The sequence below is a fragment of the Rhamphochromis sp. 'chilingali' genome (genome assembly GCF_963969265.1).
Source record: "Rhamphochromis sp. 'chilingali' genome assembly, chromosome: 2".
Taxonomy (NCBI): Eukaryota; Metazoa; Chordata; class Actinopteri; order Cichliformes; family Cichlidae; genus Rhamphochromis; species Rhamphochromis sp. 'chilingali'.
The window spans coordinates 31,972,299-31,992,248 of NC_137930.1; the positions used below are offsets into that span (position 1 = coordinate 31,972,299).

At 36.4% G+C, this 19,950-nt stretch overlaps 1 protein-coding gene across 2 annotated transcripts in view; it reads right to left on the reverse strand.

The window, feature by feature from the left end:
• Nucleotides 1-19,950, reverse strand: part of LOC308383323 (protein unc-13 homolog B-like) — a 64,995-nt gene that overhangs the window by 42,831 nt on the left and 2,214 nt on the right. For both annotated transcript variants that reach the window (XM_080861210.1, XM_080861209.1), the window contains exons 2-6: nucleotides 13,476-13,505; nucleotides 7,036-7,135; nucleotides 4,590-4,707; nucleotides 3,663-3,786; nucleotides 65-138 (exon numbers count right to left, since the gene is read on the reverse strand). In XM_080861210.1, the coding sequence (XP_080717336.1) occupies nucleotides 65-138; nucleotides 3,663-3,786; nucleotides 4,590-4,707; nucleotides 7,036-7,135; nucleotides 13,476-13,505 (446 nt within the window). The remainder of the gene's footprint in view (nucleotides 1-64; nucleotides 139-3,662; nucleotides 3,787-4,589; nucleotides 4,708-7,035; nucleotides 7,136-13,475; nucleotides 13,506-19,950) is intronic.

Here is a 19,950-nt window from a genome sequence, read left to right on the forward strand (position 1 = left end):
TTTATTGACTGGAATAATAAACTTCATTTTATATTAAAACTTTCTGGTAAAAACTGTATTTTACCTCATCATGGATTCCCATTCTGTTGATGCGCTCCAGTTTGCCAGTCCAATACTGTGCCTCATCATCCGGGATATCTGGTACAAAAATATGCATGCAGCAACTATAAACTTCAAGCTTCATTTCCCAGTATGCTGTCATAATACATTTTATGTCTGTTCAATTTTTTATGAGCTGTTTGGAAATGAAGAAAATAGTAAGTTAGCAGAAACATACAAAATAAATGTCAAGTGTACAGTGTGGCAAGTTACAGGTTTCCTGAAAAATTATAATACAACATAAAATTTCAAATACACAAAAAATCAAAAGATAACTTTTAAGTGAAAAATACAAAATAATTACTCTACATTTACTGTTTGATATGATGTCTGGTAGACTAGTCGTACTTGAAAGGGGGATCTGCACTGCACTGTAGACAGATGCACATTAAAGGCCACACACAACACAAAGGCTAGGGCTTCAAAGACACCACAAACCCACGGCTTTAATGAATGGCTTTGGAAGCGCAGAGTCATGATGGGCTCCTGCAACCTTAAAAGGGCTCCTCTTAATACAGAGGAAGAGGCTCTCTCCCACACAGTGGACACTGCTTCAACTCTGACGCCTTTTGATCACAAGGCTTAAGCATTACATGCAGTGTAGTACTAAAACAGTGTAGTGGTCAAGTACAAAAAGGTGGTGGGAGCACAAAGGACACTTCACCATACAATAACTAATTAACTAATACTTTTAAATGTGAATCAAACTTTAATATTGAAAAACGTGCCAATATCAGGTAAATTCAGCTGTTTTTGATTCCTAGCAAGCACCAAATGTCAGGATATTTAGTCTTTATTTATAGATGACCGCAAACACCAAGCTGAACTACAGTTCATATTTCATCTACAGTATTGTAGTCTTGAGTCAAACCTCATTTCCTCATTTTGCTGAGAAAAATTATATAAAGGTGCAACCATTTATTGAAATATGTGGAAACATAAATGAAATACAGTATACAAGACAGAAACAGTTTCTAAATGTAATGAGCTTAAAAGTCAATATTGTCTTGACTACCTTTATCCTTTTACACAGCCTGGACTTTCTTAGGCAATCTTTCTTGTACTTTCTTTAAGTAGCGTTCAGGAATTGTTCCCCAGACATCCTGAAGGACATCTAAAGCTCTTCTTTGGATGATGGTAGCTTTTTGGACAGTTCTTTGATCCCATACCTCTTCAATAATGTTGATCCCTGACTAGCATTCTATAGTGTGTACTTCTTTTTTTTTTTTTTTTTTTTTTTACCCAGTTATGCTTTAACTGCCCTGCCAGTGTGTTTGGGATCATTTTAATGCTATAAAACAAAGCCACTACCAATTAGATTCTTTCCAGATGTTATTATACAGTGAATCAATATCTGATCACCCTTTTCTGAATGTAAAATTTCATCACTTTACAACAGATCTCCAATATCACTGCCTGAGATGTAGCTTCAAAAATTACAGATCCTCCACCATGTTTTATAGATGGCTGCAGACACTCACTGTTCCAGCTCTTTCCTGATATCCCCTGGACATACTGACTAGGGCGGGGTATCGATTTTGATTTTTATAATCGATTAAGTTACGATTCACAAAGTCCCAATTCGATTCGATTTTGACTCAGACAATTGGAAGTATTATAATTCTGATCAATTTTCAGTACATATCCATAATTTACATCTATGTATAAAAACAAAGCTGAAACTTGTGAGACTTCATTAGAGGTTTAATCATCACAGGAGATTCCTTTGTGTCAAAGTAACTGAGGATAAAATGCAGAAAAATGTGAAGGAGATTTTCCTGGCCTGGCTTTTTATAGCAGATAACCACCTTAAAAATATTCTACAGTAGATCAAAAACTGAAGAAAACCATAAATCAACATATGAACATGACCTGATGCTGCTGAGGTGAAGCAGAGCGAAGTTACAAAGGTTTTTATTAGAGACACAGCTAAGCGTTTTGCAATTTGGCATAATTTGTAAAGGTTTAAATTTCTTTGATATTGAACAGCAGAAATGAGGCTTTCTTGTCAGAGGTCATTTTTGGAAAAAAAGAAAAGAAAAAGAAAAGCAGTGATGGCGACAGTGCTGAACACAACGGTAGACTGGTGCGTACTAAGCAAGCGAATAATGCAGAGATCTAAAACACAGATTTGACATGGGAAACTGTTCTTGAAGTACACTGAGAGAGAGAGAGAGAGAGAGAGAGAAAGAGCTGTGCAGGAAGTGTGATCTTATTGTGGTGGAAGCAAAACAGCAAGATTATTCAAACTAAAATCGATTTGAATCAGGAAATCGGTTTTTTAAACATACTGACAGTGATTCGAACCAAATTTTCTACATTTCTTAAGACATAAGACCTGGTGCCACTGATTTTTAATCCAGTATGTGTGTAAACTGATGTGGACCTTGTTGTGTTGGTACCTTTGAGAGCAAATAAAGGTAAGGGAAATTCCAACATTATCAGCATCAACCGATTCTAAGAACTTAACACTCTTGTCAACCTCTGGCTAGTCCAGAAATCAGTAGCTGGAATTATAGTGGCTGTCTATCTTTTTACACACAGTCTGTGATCTACCACTCTACCAGATTTTCTGCCCCTATGTAGCCAAATAAATAAATGCACCTTTAATGAAATCTGTATTCATATTCTGACATGGATCATTCTAGAAAACACTGATTAAGTGGCAAATGGACCCAAACTCAGAGTCATATATTCCTCTTTCTCATGTTAGAAATGCTTTTGGATATTTCTAATGGTTCCTAAATCCTGTTGACCACAACAGGACAACCTGGCAAAGACAAAATTATATTTACGGAACCTAAATTAATAAAGGAAGGTCTGCTATTGTTGAATTAGTGACCTCAGCTTATGCAGGACAGACACAGGCGTCTCATTCTCAAAGGCACCAGATACGGGATGTTACACCGTCAGGCAAATATCTAAGACAAATATCTGGACTGCTTCTAGCCATAAAATCCTGCTTGGCTCCGCACAAAGGGAGAATGTTATGATGTGACCTTATATTTATCTTGTGTAAACCAGGTTGTTCTGAAAATAGGGGACTTTATTTAAAAATTAATGTGATTCCTAAACAGTTCATTTTTTTTTTTGTAAATATCATTGAGTTAATGTTGAAAGTCTTAAATTCAATGATTATTTGATTTAAAATCCACTGTAGTGGTGCAAAACTATGCAAAAATTATGAATCTTCGTTCAACAATTGTGGACTCAACTGTTTAGCCATTAGATTTTCTGTTCAAAAGAAATTACTACTAGGTACCGTATGTCTGCACAAGACCAGTGGATACCAGGCTATGATGTTACACACTGCTCCAGGCTCGACACTTTTTTTTTTGGTTCCTGACATTTCAGCAGGAAACATTTGTGACCTTTGAGTAACTCTCCAGATCAAGGTTTGATTCACCTTAAGGCAACCAGAATCACTAATGTATCTATTACAAAACATCTTACATAAGAGCTTTAACGGTATTTACAAGTGTGGTTCAATCAACTGAACAACTGTATGTCTTAGACTCTGGAAGTCTATTGTGCAGCTAAAATGGTTTCAGCTTTAATCTCACCAAAAGGCAGTTCGAAACGAGTATCCAACAGGACTCGATGAGGCGTCGGATTCTTCGTGCCATATATCTCATCAGCTTTCATCAGGACCTCTGCATCCAGGAAAAGCCATTCACCTGAGCCCTCCTGAAATGAAATTAAACACATTCATTTATTTACACAGACAATGCCTTTGCATGTATTCTTCAGTTTATGCTATGCCACTCATTCTTTTAATATGTATTTAAGGCAGTTTTATTGCCTGCGTTTTTACTATTTGTAGCTCAAATAGTGAAGCCAAGCAGCATTTATAATGAAGTATGTTCAATCTAGTGAAAAATTCAAAGTTCATTTTCTTAGTATTATGTGGGTCAAACAGGAAACATTTTTGTATAAACTACTTTTTTGTATGTAAAAAAATATATTTTTAACTTTTTGATTTCCAATCATCCTGTAACTGTAATCATTGTGTAACATATTTAACATATTCATCATTTTCAAATGTTTATTTTATTTGAAACTGCCTTTATACTTGAAATTTCTATATTACTTTACCTTAGGTTTAGGAATCCAGTATTTATGAACAGAATATAGCCAACACACAGGTGTCTGCATTTACTTATTGTAGCATTTGAATTTTTAGTACGACTAAAAATTCAAAGCGTCCCTTTTATGAGATCATCATTTCACATCTTTGATGTGCCAACTGGAATTACTTACATATCTCTTTCTAGGGAAAAATGCAGAAAGACTGAGCAATATTTATGTAAAGGTACAAACTTTTGTTTTGTCTTTTGTTAATTTTACTAATTTAACATCTATTGATTGATGAAGTTAAATGCTGTATCTTGTTACTTCTAATGGATGGATTTCAAGTGGCTTTTTTCCACCTCAAACGTTTGGACTAAAATTCACTTGTACTTGACTTTTGTGTGGGTGTAAGTTCTGACCTCCTCTGATTGTCGGATACTTTTTAATGGAATCCATGCAGTCCCCACCATGGTGTCCCAGATGAGACCTTTGTTCCACACCTCAACAATGAGGCCGAGGTCCAGCCGGTTGATCTCACTGTGCAAATTCAAGTAACAAATGATGATGATGATAAAATTTCACTGAATAAAAGAATGAAACAATAACTGTGTTGTAATGTAACTTCGTTATAAGAAATTTTTAAAATGGAAAAAAACAAAAGCAAAAATTAAACCAGAAATTTCTAAAGGATTGCTATCAGGAGCTACTATTGCTTTAGCTACAAAAGCTACTTCCTCATTTTGTCCTGTATTAGCTGTCATAATCATTTCCAGCCTTGTTTTGTCATTCAACATGCTATTCAAAGGGCTCAAAAACAGCTTGATGACAGTATTAAAATGGCACATGAATTTTAAAAGCAGCCACACACCAAGGGCATTTGCATATTCTCATCTGTGCCACTTTACAACTACTGACGGACCAAACAAAAACAAGATCAGAGAAAAGATAATTAAAAAAAGAGCAAGGGTGGGGGTGAGGGTGGTGGGGTCCAGAGAGCTCAGGTGCAGAGATAAAGGCCTCCTAAATCATTTGCTCATTGAAAAAGAGAATAAATACATATAGCAAGGTATTTAACTGGGGCTATTTTTAACCGGGAGATTTATTGTTGTTCATGTTGCTGTTTAGATTATCTTTCCAGTTGTGCCACCTTTTATTTTAACGTTTTGCATTATCCATGTCTTTTTTAAACATGCAAAATAAAGTGGTAAAGCCAAAATTGCTGATAAATTGCAATCTATTTTCAAATACAAATACAAGCATCATCGTTTATTTCTTTAAATCACTTTCCAACCACTTTGTGTAGACTGATTTACAACCATGTAGTCCAACCTAATTCAATTTAAATTCGTACAGGACTGTTTTTCCTTATATGAATACACATTCACCGGCTACTTATTAGGTACAATTCCTTGACTGCTCATTAAAGTAAACTTCTAATCAGTCAGTCACAAAGGGACTTAGGGTTTGGGGTAATGTTCTCGGGAAACCAAATATATTGTATGTTTGTGGTGTGCTGTATAAGACAGTTTCCCTTTGTTCTAAAAGCAAATAAATATTGCATTATAAAAAGTGACACTGAACGTGGTGTGATTTTTACTGTCCACAAACTGCTGATCTACTGAGATTTTCTTGCATAACAATCTCTAGAGCTTACAGAGAATGGTCCAAAAAAATAAGAGAAGATATCCAGTGAGTGGCTGTTCTCTTGGTGAAAATGCTTTTTTGATGCCGGAGGTCAGAGGATAATGGGCTGCGCTGAGTTGATGGGAAGGTTAAAAAAGGCCAAACACTGAACCTAGGAACAGATGACCTACAGCAGTAGAAGACCACTTTTGATGCCACTTTTGTCAGCTGATAACAGGAAACTGAAGCTCAAATTTGCACAGACTCAGCGAAACTGTACAGTGGAAAATTGGAAAAATGCTGCAGGGTCAGAATTTGGCATAAACAACACAAAAACACATCTAATCTGCCTTTTATCAAAGTTTAGACTAGTGATGGTGTCATTTTATATTTCATGGGCTATTGTCTTGGCGCATGCAGGCCCATAGCCTATATGGAGTAATGTTACTGACCTTAACAAATCTGATAGTCAGGTGCTAAAAGGCCAAAAAAACAAAAACAAAAAACAAAACATAAGAAAATGTAAAAAAAAATTTATGACTTGTTAAGAGAAGGTGCAACTGAATAAACAATTGCAGTTATTAATTTCCAAAACTGAGACAACCACTACTTACTCATTTGTTTTGTTCAGATGATGTTTTTAGACAATATATTTCAAATGTAACATAAAAATCCTAAAAAAAAAATAATTGCATGGTAGGTACTAAGATACAAAGTTTGAAATTGTAAAGTTCCCATTTTCTGCTTAAATTTAAGCTGGGTCGCTGTAACAGATGGTGCTCAGAATTTGCTGGAAAGCCTGATGAATAACCTGGAATTACACCTAGTGACAAAGCATGAATGGACAGTTGGAGGAAGGGGACCTGGAAAAACAAACACTGTCCCAAAAGAGGGAGTTCACAAAAGACAAACAATGGTGCGCATGCAACAAAGTGTTGCCTTTTGTGTCACCATACATACATTTCACTGGGAAAAGAAAATGGGGAAATTAAATCAATAAATTATAAGGAGGAAATGACCAACAGCTGTTTTACGATATATTGTCTTAAACTGAATGGAGTAGATGAAAAACTGTAGCGTTTAAGCATTCGGATGAGTAGCTTGGAGAGATAAAATTGTGGATGTGTTGTTTCTATCACAGAGTTGCAGAGTGTGTGGTTTTTTATGTATTAATGTTTGATTTTGTTCCCCATGATAAATGGTGTGTTTCTGTATTTGCTTCTGTATTTCAGATTGACTTACAACATGAAATCTTGCTCCCAGCAGGGCTGGTCCCCACGCACAGTGATAGTTGTGCTTTTAACATTTTGCACTTTCAGCGTCACATAGGTGTTGAACTTATCTGAAACAGAGGAAAAGGCAGATTACGATTTAATTATAATGAGGAGGCAGCAATGCATTGAAAGCATATGGAGGAGAGCGAGCGTTACGCATGAGTTAACAGGAATATATGGGATTCATTAAGCAGTAATGAAGACACATAGCATAGTAAGACTCTGGACAGTCTACTATTGGATAGAACAACAGAGGTGATGTTTGAACTACCATGCCAGGTCTACCTCTGTTTTCTGTAGGAGGAAAAAAAAAGACATCAGGACTATCAGTGAGAGTAAAAGCAGATAAGTCTCCTCCCCCGACTATATCAAGCCAAACCCAGGCCAGCAAATCAACCCTGTTAATCTCCAATGAGAGCCAAACCCTCACAGCACATAGTACTACAGGATGTACAAATACATGGTACGTCTCTAGTCCACTATGAAGTGCAGCTGTTTTTTAAAATACCCTTGTCCTCTAAAAAATACACGTTGTAAAGGAAGCATGCCTGCTCATGATGTAATAAAGCTGAAGTCACTACTGACCTGTTACTATTACAGAAAAGGTCTCTGTCAGCCCTAATATCATCAATACATAGAATATAGTTGGTTTAGTTGCATTTTTAACATTTGACGCAACTGTTGACTGTGTGACCTATACACAAAAATTGAGCCCTGCTAGGAGTCTACTGCCTGTGAAAACCACTGAAACATTGACTCAAATGTCTGTGTGCGTGTATACAACTTTCACACCCAGTTATCTCAGTCAACTTCCTTCCGCCAGTAGTGCTGGACAGCCGATTCTCAACAACTGTATGCTTCAGCGGTCAGTGCTGAAGGGGAGGGTGGATGGATGAGGGATTAGGCAACCCGTGCTAAAACTACCAGCTTTTCATTTCCTACTGTGGGGTTGGGGGCATCAACACGTGCCTGTTGATGTGCTCATTTTTCCTCATGTAGTTACCAGTCCTGCACAACTGGTGGTCCTCGCTACAACTCAATCCCCCCACATGGACACAAAAGCTGAGTGGGAGGAGGACTGAAAGGGAAAGGAAAAAGGATGTCTGTTTCTGACTGATAAATAAAATATACTTTATCATATGTCATGGAATACTACTCAGGGAATAGCTCACAATCATCTGATTCAAGATATTAAAAGGACACCTTCGTATAAACAATGTTTCCTCACGTCAATTAGAGTAGCACAAGTAGCAAGGTATAAATGCTCACGCCAACAAAATGACAAGACTATCAAGCAGAAAATTATATTAAAATTTAACAACATACGGCTGGATGGATATCATCTTGAAGTTTTTAGCAAAAAAATATACAACTATATTAATATGACTATGTTTTCCATAAACTGACAGCACGTTTATGGTTCTGAGTTTCTGATTTTCTGAATGGTGGCTCCCTGATATGGACAGCCAACAGTGCAAGCAGGCAGTACAAACACACACAAATCACCCTCTTTGGTCTATGGGAAACAAAAGCAAGAGATCAGCTGTTCCTGTATAGACCAGTCACATGACCACACTAAACAAAGATTACCCTGGTTCCTCCAGCAACAAACTGAAACATTTACCCTACACTAGCATTTAACATAGCAGCCAGATAAGTAAAATCAACTCCTTGGCATAATAGGACTGCCAGCAGTTGACACAGGTGGATTCATACAACTGACACAGAACATAAATAGATACTTAAGACTGCACACTGAAACAGTGCACTGAAAGCGCAGAATCCCTGAAGTGACACTGAGACCGCGAACCAGGACTGACAGGACACAGACCTAATTAGTGTCCTGTGAAAACAGTAGCAACAGAACACACACAGTATTAAAGTTGCCTCGGGGATGCTGAAGCTTTTCCCTAATTAGATATTCCATGCCTTGTGCCACACTTGGGCCAGCTCCCATGAATAGCAGAGACGAGATAAGGCAAGAGGATGTATGGATTAGATAAGAGCCACTTAGTGGTTGCCGGACCTTTACACCAGGCGTTTTCCTTGATACGGCTGACACCGTTGAGGAGGAAGAAGTAATAACTGACTGGAGGGAAAAAAGAGGGGAAAAAAGTATCCACCTGCATAGCAATGTCTCACCAATATAACAGACTAGTCTTATGTTTGTATTGTATAGTTTGAGGACAACAAACATTAAATGAAAACTGAAATTTCAGTCAAAATACCACTATTATAAAACACATCATACACATGTAATAATTAGCTTAGTGCAAATATATGATAGTGCATGTAAGCATAAGTACGTACGTAAGTAATGGGAAGTGCAATAAAGAAAAGACAAACTTATTTGTCACCGGTCAAATCTGCTAGGCAATAACTGGGCTATAACTGCTATATGAGAAAAACAAAGTTTAGCAAACACAAATGCTCAAGATAAAACCGAAGGTACGTTTCCTAAGTGGTCACATTTTATGTCTACAGTGTCTTTCTTTGTAACTTGTTATGACAAGCAACTTGGTAAATATAGATTTAACTCCACACAGATTTCAAAATCCAGTATGCTGAAAAGTGTTTTTTTGCCCTTTTTTTTCTTGCTAACTCCATTAGAGATCTTTATTGTATTCAGAAGCAAGGTATCCACCTGCACATCAGTGCCTTACCCTACATGAGAGATATGTTTTATATGGTTACTGTGTAGTATGAGGATCACAAAGATCTAATGAAAACCAACATTTCAGTCAATATGCAATTATTTAAAAAGAAATTATGGATATCTCTACAGTAATCTCAGCACAATAGTTGGATAAATCATCTTTAAATTATTGCAAATATATGTCTTATATATACTTACAGGCTATTAAGACATGGGAAGTGCAGTAAAGAAAAGACACATTAGTCACTAGCCAAATATACTGCTTAAGACAGTTTCATATCAAGTTTGCTTGTTTTTCAATGTGTTTATGAGACAGTTATATTTATCCAATTCTAAAAATCTTCTTAAAATCACTGATTTTAAAATCTTAAAATCAGTGTCTGCCTCAAGAATCTTTACACCAGTTTTAACCATCAGTGTGCACATTTAATGAGAATTTCCAGATACTGTAAAATAATGAAATTTTTAATAAGATTAATGCATAAGATTATGCATTCTGTAGGCCCATTGCAGAAAGAAAGTGCAGTGTTGATTGAGTCAAGTTGCCTAACCCAAACTGTTGCTTACATGTAAAGAAACATGATCTGTTGACCATGTTGGTGCAAATTTAAACATGCTTATGTGTGCGCGCGCACACACACACACACACACACACACACACACACACACACACACACACACACACACACACACACACACACACACACACACACACACACACACACAGTAAAACAGTGAAGGCACACCAGTCAATGTGCTCTTAAGCAGCAAAAAATCGAATGATCATGTGATGTTCTGAGAATCACCGTAAACCCTCAGTCAAACGTCTTCATTCATTATTGATTAGTGATGAGTTTTCTTAGTAATAAATTAGTCAGGAAAATGCAGGCAGCTGGAAGACTGGCATTTCAACATCAGGCCACTTATCAATATTGCATGCAACACAAAACATACATTTATCAGAGGACTTTCCTACCATTGCTTGAATATCTTCATGTGTAAGTTAGTTTTGCAAAAATAGTGTTCTCAAGCAATTATATTACCTGGAAGTCTATTTTTTACTTAGTTAAAAGAGAAGCTTGTGATTAAAATGATATATTCCCCATTTTATTCCAACCAGAGACTCTGCAAGCACACATCTAGCAGCACACAGCTATTATCTGCAAATCAGTGGATAGACAGATAGACTGCTAACTAGTTCAAACAACGTCACCTTCTGTTTTACAGTATTCTCTCAAAACTCTTTGTGTATATGTGCCAAAATAAGGCCTAAAAGCCATCCAAGCACAGGTGTGGTGTAGACACAATACAAACATCAATCCCAGGCCAGCCTTATGTAAACTTTGAGGCCTCTTCCAATAAGTCACATGTCACCCTATGCAAGTACAATTATCATGAGGTAAGAAAACTGGTAAGTAATATGTTCTTTCAGAATCTATCCCTTATTGCTATTCACACAAAAATGCAAAGTAAAATGGTGCAATAATCATAAAAAAAATGCAGAAATCTGATCTTACAATTTGCAGCTCAACACATCATGGTATGCAGTTTTGAAGCACAAACCATTGCATTTGCAGCATATCAAAATATTTCATGCTCATTGGATCATGGCCACACTTTACGGTGCCAAAAAAGTAGGACAGCAAAACAGCATTGGCTATGTTTAACCAAATTTGCTGAAAAAAATAAAATAAAATACATTAGTTCATTATTTGTATATTTTCAAAGTCTGTTTTCTAAAACACCTTTACTCATAAGCTCACACATCAGTTTATTGAGCTGATATCACTTCATAAGTCGTAAGGAAAACAGCTCATTTAGATTAGTTGGAAATTTTACTTTGATGACATTTTTTAAAAGCTACTCTTGATACACTTTTTTGACAAAATCTTTAACACCATAACACATTACAAGGGACATCTTTAAACACATGAAAATGCTAAACTTATTATTTGGTTATTTTTGTTTCTTAGCTAAGAACTCTCTCGCAGGCCTTCGTTTCCATCTTTGCCCTCTAAAAAAACCCCACCAACAACAAAAGTGACTAGTGTTTACATTTTGTTTCAGAGAGATGCCTGGCTAAAGTGAAATTCACCTAATGTTTGCTCTGAGACAGGTGTCACATGTCATATGACCCGGAAGAGGGAGGAGGTCATAGACAGCCAAGCAAAGTCTTACAATCCCTTTAAAGTTTCAATGCTACGAAGCCCTTTGAAAACTGACAATACAACAAAAAACTTAAAAAAGCATCAACTTCAGTCACTTGATGCTGGCTAGAAAAACTGAACTCACAGCATTAGAAAGTGAAGACACTGTCTGAAAGGCAAATGCTAGCTTTTCAGCTGTGCACTGATGTCCCCCATTATCAATAGCCTGGAAAGCACAGTGTCCAAGATTTCAAGGAAGAATTTCAATCTTGGACTGGTCAACCCACATGACAGTTTTCAGTGGATCTTAAACCAGTACTGGGACAGAGTGTTTTGGGATCTGATTTGTATATTTTACTTCCTTGTTGATGGTTTTTAAACTACATTTGTGAATGCACCATAGCATTAATTGACAGAAGTTTTCTGAAGTGGTCCCGAGTCCATGTAGTTACTTCCTCTAGATAATCACTTCTTTTTATAAATTGTAGCAGTGTCTGAGGACCAGAAGATTATGGCCACTCGGTAATGATTTTTGGGCTTGTACACAAAGCCAAAAACTAATACTGTATTGTTTCCTAGAATCTTTCAATGATATTATGTACTGATGATGAAATCCCAAGTTATTTTAATGTCACAGTGAGTCATTCTTAAATCCCCGAACTATTGTCCTGTGCAGAATAATGAACACTTTTCCAGTTTTCTCTGTTTCTAAAAGGTTTAGCCTTTTTCGAAATGCTTTTCTGATACCCATTCACATCCATTATGTGTTGCTTATGAACATAACTAGTTGTGAGATGTATCACAGGTATATAGTATTAACAACTTTTCCACTCTTATGCTACCCCTCCATTAATTTTTTACATTTTTTATTAACTTTAGGACGTTAATGATTTACAAAATACTTCTTTTTGAATTCACATTTTGTAAGGGATCAGAAATTTTACAAAAAGGGTTAGAAAAAAACTTTACAGAAGTTATTTTGGCATCAAATGAGTAAAATATCAATGGCAAACTCTAAGCTAAGTTGACTTTATATTAGTGCTCCTCTCTGCTCTTGCCAGAAATGTCACAGGGCGTAAAGGTAGACAAGAGCCTGAACACCAGAGGGATTTGCCTAGTTGGAGAGTCTGGGGATTTGGACACTGATCTATGTCCACCTGCATGGCATGACACTGAAAGACCCAGGATTGCGTAACACAAAATCAACCCTAGCGCCTGTAGTGACTTGCCAGAATTTAAGAGATTAACCTATATAAGACAATTAGTACACATGGCATATTTTTAACAAAGTCTACACAAAGCAACCTCACAGAAGTAGTGGTGGTTTGATCAAAATGTGTAGAATTCTGGACATCCTCATTGGGTAACTGGATAACTGAGTTAATTTACAGTTCAACATGGATGAGAGTTCAGACATTCTTGTTTTTACAAACAAACAAACAAACAAACAAACAAATAAACAAACACCAATAAACATAATCAAAAATCCCACAAGTTTCACAGCATACAAATCTCTCACCAGCTGTGAACAATGAACATTAGTAAAATGTAAGGTAAAATGGCCTGAGAATGGGAATAAAGTTTGTGAATAAAGAAAGTTCTTACCTGGTGGTCCCTGGAGTTTGGCTTTCTTCACTGCACAGCGCACAGAAACACACAGACACACACACAAAAACAAAGATTAGCTCAATTACATAAATTTAATTTGCACTAGCTTAAGAATAAACATCGTACTATAATACGTAACTAAAACTGACACATAGGTAAATCTTAGGCCCCTGAGGGGTCTCACCTACCAAAGACCTAAAATTAACCCTTTCCAGTGTTTATGTACCTAAAACACAGTTTAAAAGCACAGTGTAAATAGAATTTTAAATTATTTAAATAAATTATTTCAAACTTATTGTTTTTAATGAATACATCTGACATTTGATTAACATCCACAAAACTTCCAATATGTATATTATGTACTGTAGCAAAGCGATATACTACTCCAATGTAAGTCAAATGATGGTAATACAATGTTGAATCAAAAGAGTTTGGTTTTTTAAAATTATTTTTAAAAGACAAGTCTAAAATACAAACACAGAATAACGACGCTACAAGTAACGGCGTTACTTTTTTCAGTAACGAGTAATCTAACTAATTACTATTCCTATCGTTACAACGCCGTTACCATTACTAACAAGAAAATGCGGTGTGGTCGCGTTACTATTTTTCAACATTCAGACGGTTGAACCTGTCTTCGGTTTACCGCATCTTATATCAGTTGCACTGAAGTAGCTGTAAGTGATCTGGGCCCTACAGCTTGAGGCAGCTGCGCGCGCGCCCGCGGATGGCAATCACTTTCTGGCAGTCGATCACTTTTTGGCAAAACACCTGGAGCTAGGCGGCAAAACAATCGCATGAGTGCTGCTGTTTCACTGAGGAAGAGTAAAGTAGTCGTGGTAAGCCAATCACATGACCACTTCAAGATGACAAAGCAACAAGGTGATATATACCAGTTTTTAAATTGTGTTGATAGGCCGCGTAAAACAAGAGTCATGATAAACAATATATACGCGTGTTTCAGGTATCAGGCTGTGATGTTCTCCTTTATAGTGGACAGAAATTATTTTTTGGGAGTGGCACATATAATTTGTGTGGCATCTACTTTAATGCGGAACAGCTGATTGTAATGTAAATAGTTTGAAATGGTTATTTTAAAAAAGGTAAATGGCTGCAAATAACTTTGTTGTTTGCAAAACTTGTGCATATGATTTTAAAATTGACAATTTATATTTGCATTTAAAGTTATGAAATATGATTCAATAAACATGTTTGTGGTTGTTACAGTAAAAAATTTATTTTTCTCTACTCGGATTTTATGTTTTTTGTCTGATTTTAGATCAATTGTGTTAATACAATATGTCAGAATGAAAACATAACTGTAAATTCAGACACATGAGATTGTGCTGAAAAGAATGATACCAAACAAGGCAGTAAATAGTTTTTAAAGGCGAAATGGAGAGGTAAAATCAAAAGTAGCAAAAAATGGCCAAGTAACGCAATAGTTACTTTTCAAGTAATTAATTACTTTTAGAGTCTTGTAACTCAGTTACATTTTTGAAGAAGTAACTAGTAACTATAATTAATCACTTATTCAAAGTAACTTGCCCAACACTGCAAGTAAGTCATAAGTTGGTGCAACGTGCAACAAATGAAGACTACAAACACATCATCTTGTTTTAGGAACTCTTGTGCAGTTTGATCAAAACAGAAGAACTATGTGAAGAAATCAACTTTACACTATTTATATTTTTCAGCTTCATTCAAATTATTGTGTCATAGTTAATAGTTTTGCTAAGTTCATAACTGATAAACCGGATGCATAACAGTTCAGTTATAGTAAAATATATTTGTAAAAACCTTATCGTTTTAGTTAGAACGCTTCAAAGTTAAATCAATGAAAAATGGGATACTAAAGACTGGCACCTCTGTTTTATTAGCAGTGACAAATACATTTTTATTGGATTGCAACTTTTACATAATCATGAAGCATAAGCCTTGACAGCTGCATCACAAATCTTAACAGCTGGTGAACAAACAAAAAAAACAAAACAAAGGAAAAATGGGACTCAGGCAGATGGGTATTAAGATACAAAATAAACCAAAAATGTCTGATAACAGCAGCCATTTCCAAAAACCTCCAGACATTACTTATGGTGAAGAACCACGTGCTGCTCGATTTTGGTTCATAAGTCGACCTGCCGTCTTTAGCCCCTCAATGCATCTTTACAATAATGTTTATGGGATTGTGAAGCGATTTGAAGAGGATTAGTTGTGATTGCAGTGGCAGGGTTATGTGTGCAGGCATATAACCTACTAAACCTCTAAGGGCTGAGCTGCCAGATGTCCAGAATGGGATGATGGAGGCACAAATAACGCTTTCATATTTTCATGTACCATCCCTTGTTTTTTTCTGTGCACATTAAAACAATAGTATAAAGTTTTCGGGTCTTCTAATAATTGATCATTCTTAATTACTCTTAATTACAGAGAACCATATGCATATAAATACAGCAAAGTAATATTTGCATATTAGAAAACTAATAGTGAAGTAACGATTAGAATGAATAAAAATGCAGGTTGAAGTGGAATGCACCAAACCTAACACATGCAGCCACAAATGTAAACTGAAAGACTAAAAATCAAAGACACAGAGTTAACCAAATTTACTTCTAGGATAACAATGGAAAGCAAAAAAAAGAAAAAGAAAAAAAAAGACCACTGGTCCTCCCCCAGTGTTTCCTGTCTTTTACATAACTCATTGTGGAACAGTGGAAATCTTTAGTGAAGCTAGCAGTATGATTCTTTTTTCCACTAAGTCAAATGAGCTGGCTGTGGCCTTCTTTTCTCATTTGCATCACTTAATTTTAACTGTGGACCAAAGAGCAGGAGGTCATTAAACCAGAGAGAGGGGGATTGCAGTGGAAACTGATCCTTATCGTTTTCTGTCCATGCTTAATTTGATGGGTGTAGTTGATCTTTATCTACTGTTCTTCAAAACCTACTGGTTTCTTTTCTTTTTTGGTTAATTTTACTTGCTTGTGATCATACTTTGTTTCAAATATATTAATGCAGTCGCATGTCTCAATAAAAGTAGATCCCCCACCCCAGTACTATCCAGTATCATTTCTCTTTAGCAAAGTAAAGTGCTTTCCCCCAGCAGTTTACAAATTTGACATGATGACACAAAACACTACCTCATAAATTGAAACTAACACCAGCTGCACTATTGCAGATGGTACATATGCAACACAGTTTCACAACACTTCACGAAATAGTCACCTCTAAGTTGTTCTCTATTTTATTGATTAACATTTATGGACACAAATTGTAATGTTTATTTTTGTTCCTGAAAACTAATTTTTCAGCATTATTTTGGGTCACTCAACACAACTTCTCATCAATCATCTCTTATGTAGTGATTCCTGTCCATGGAGATGAAAACAATACCACAATAAGAGTCTGCATTTGAAGGTCAGAGGTTGTTGGTAGAGCAAATCATCTTGAGATTTGTGTTCAGTTTATACAAGCCATAGATTGTCACACAACATTTGTATTCTTTTAATGATGTTATTAATAAAAAAACAAAACGCAGTGCTTGGTTAAGTTTAGACATTTGCAGTGACTTGGTTGGGGTTAGACATTACAAAGAACATATTTTTTAAGTAAGGGAACATAAAACTGGGTTACCGTTTAAAAAAAAGATCATGGTTTGGGATACAGTGGTTGCCACTTCTTTTAAAGCTTTGTTGCCTTGGTCGCCATGGTGATACCTCCCCTTTTAAATGGACATAATATGTGCTTATAGTATGAAAAATGTTTCCTCAAACAGCAGACCTTTGAGGTACTTTAACCTGCAAAAGCATGACAATTTGTGTCCATGACCACTGACATGTTAGATTTCACAGCTGGTGTGATAACATCATAAGATGGTGTCTAGTGTATTGCTCACAGTTTTAATAGCTGAATTTTATTTAACCATTTTGCTTTCCGAACATCTATAATGTGACTAAAAATCACAAAATCCTGCAGCTTTCTGAGAAACCAAACAAACTGTATACTGTTAGCGATTTGTAGCAATCTGTGTTATCCAGATGATAATTTAAAAGAAAAACAAAAAAACGACTTCATAAATAGAGATTTTCTAAAAATGTGTGCTAATTCTGAAGTTGCAGCTCATGATGTTCATAAGCCAAATAATGACTTTAACCCCCTGCAAACAGTATCTATACTTTATTTCTTCTGTATAAACACGAATGAACAGCAAATAATATCAGTGTTCAGAAATTATTTTTAGCTATTTTTTAATTGGGGGTTGGACATTTAAATTCAGTTCAGTTAATCTGTTTCTTAAAGCACTGCAGGATTTAGTCAACTTCACTTGCTACATACACAGACTGCTCTACAATCCATAGAGGGGTGAGGAAAAGAGGAAAATGTTGATGTACCAAATAACAGGACATGCAGGCAGGCACAAACCAGGAAAGTAGGAACAGGAAATGACACCAGAGTCAAAGCAGTGGCGTACTTCCGCTTTGTGTTGACTGTTGGATCTGATCACTTGGAGCTGGTAATAAGAGGAGAGAGAGCAACAGATGGCAAGGGGATTACTCCCACAATCTCTAAGCTCTCTCTCTCTCACTCTGTCTTTCTCTCATAATTCCTCTACTCGGATGGTTACTATACTCAACCCCTTAGATTCCAGTTCAGTCACTTTTATCTCTCCATTGCATCCTTTATATAATTATTATCTCAGCATAAGTCCTCAGCAACTGACTCGGCTGTAGACAAATATGAGCCAAGCAGACTTGGCTCATATTTGAAAATGTGTATGCTTTTTCAGAAAATGTGTATTCCTCAACCAGTTGCAAGCTGTGGCTGAAGGTTCCTGGCAAAATTGGTCACAAAGACTATGCTGTACCAGAGGCCTCCTTTTGGCTGCTTTGGTTGCCATCAGATTGCCACGGTTGCCCATAGTTTGCACTGAAGACATAAACTTGTCTGCAAACTCTTGTTAAGCTGTAGTAAAACTTGAAAGAGTCAAACACAAACTAAAAACCGGGACATTTTGCCTTCAAAGCAAAAACTGTATACACATTTGTAACTAGCGAATAGTATTTATCTATTGGTTACTGTCCAGTCTTTAAGCCTGCATGAACAGGGATTTGGCAATCAATTTTACTGTGACTGCCAGCAACTACTCGAACCAGTCAGGTGCTGACTAGTCTCTAGGTCTATGTGTCGGTGGTCTGAGCAAGCTACAGCTTCTTGCTCTGCATAATTTTTTAATCACAATTGAAAATCAGGATGTTGCTCTATTCTATACACTTAATTAATACATGACTGGAGTAGAGATCCCTCCCTCTTTCTGGAGGTTTCTACCATTTTCATAATCCTTGTTGACACCAAGAATACAAGCATTGAGGCTTTTACCTCCTGTCCAGATAATGAACGCCCCTCAGGCAAATCTGACTTGACCTGAATCCAAAAATCATTAAAATAATGTAACCCACCTGCAATTTGCAAATGTAATTGCTTTAATGTTCAACATTTAAGTATGCGACTCCACAGTTCAATGATCATCTTTGTCCTCATTTTTCAATTAATGTTTTCCATTTCAAGTGGAGCACCACACAAAGCGTTCTTTTAACAGCCAAGCATAAGCTCTTGCAGATTCTTCATCTGCCTTCGAAACGAAGAAAATCTTATTAACCACAAATATCATGTAACTAAATCAATCAGCAATGTCAATGTCATACACAATATCTGTGCACCTCCAGTCCTCCAGCATCGTGTCATCCACGTGAACCATGTGTCAACTCAGCCTTGACCTGATGCACAGTAAGAGTTTCCCCCACATGTTCACTCGTAAGGGCAACCACTTATCTATTGTATAAAGACATTGCCATGGTGATGAAACATCTCAACTAGCAATAAATAGGCAACACTGTCAAGCTGTGCTATCAAACGATGACTCACAACATTAGTTAATCACAAAGCTTCTGCCCAAGCACCCTTTAAGCTAATCTACTCTACTTCTTCCTCTTCCTCTAACCTTTCCTGTAATCTATTGGCTGCAGCTCCTACTAGCTTTAATTTCACTAATCAATAGAAGAACAGTCTTTCCAGAGGTTTTGCAGAGGCACTGAGATTAACTTTTTCAAGCAAGTGAGATCAAATGCTTCTTTTTGAACCATTCCTTGTGTTTCTCAGAATGGTGCACAGGTGTCCCAATACCTCCTGAGTCTAACTATATTCACAATTTATTTATTTATTTATTTTTACCAGAAAGTACATTGGTACTTAAACAGATTTATATTTGATGTACATATAACCAACACTTGTAACACAGATGTGTCTGGGCATGCATAGGTTCATGCACACAAGTTCCAGATAACAAGAATTTGTGGACTAAATGGAAAAAAAGAAAGAAAATGTGCCTTTTAATGTAAACACAGTCATTGGCTTTTTGCCATTACTTGGAAGCTAATCAGTACACTATCAGGAATACACACTAGAGCAGGGTGATATG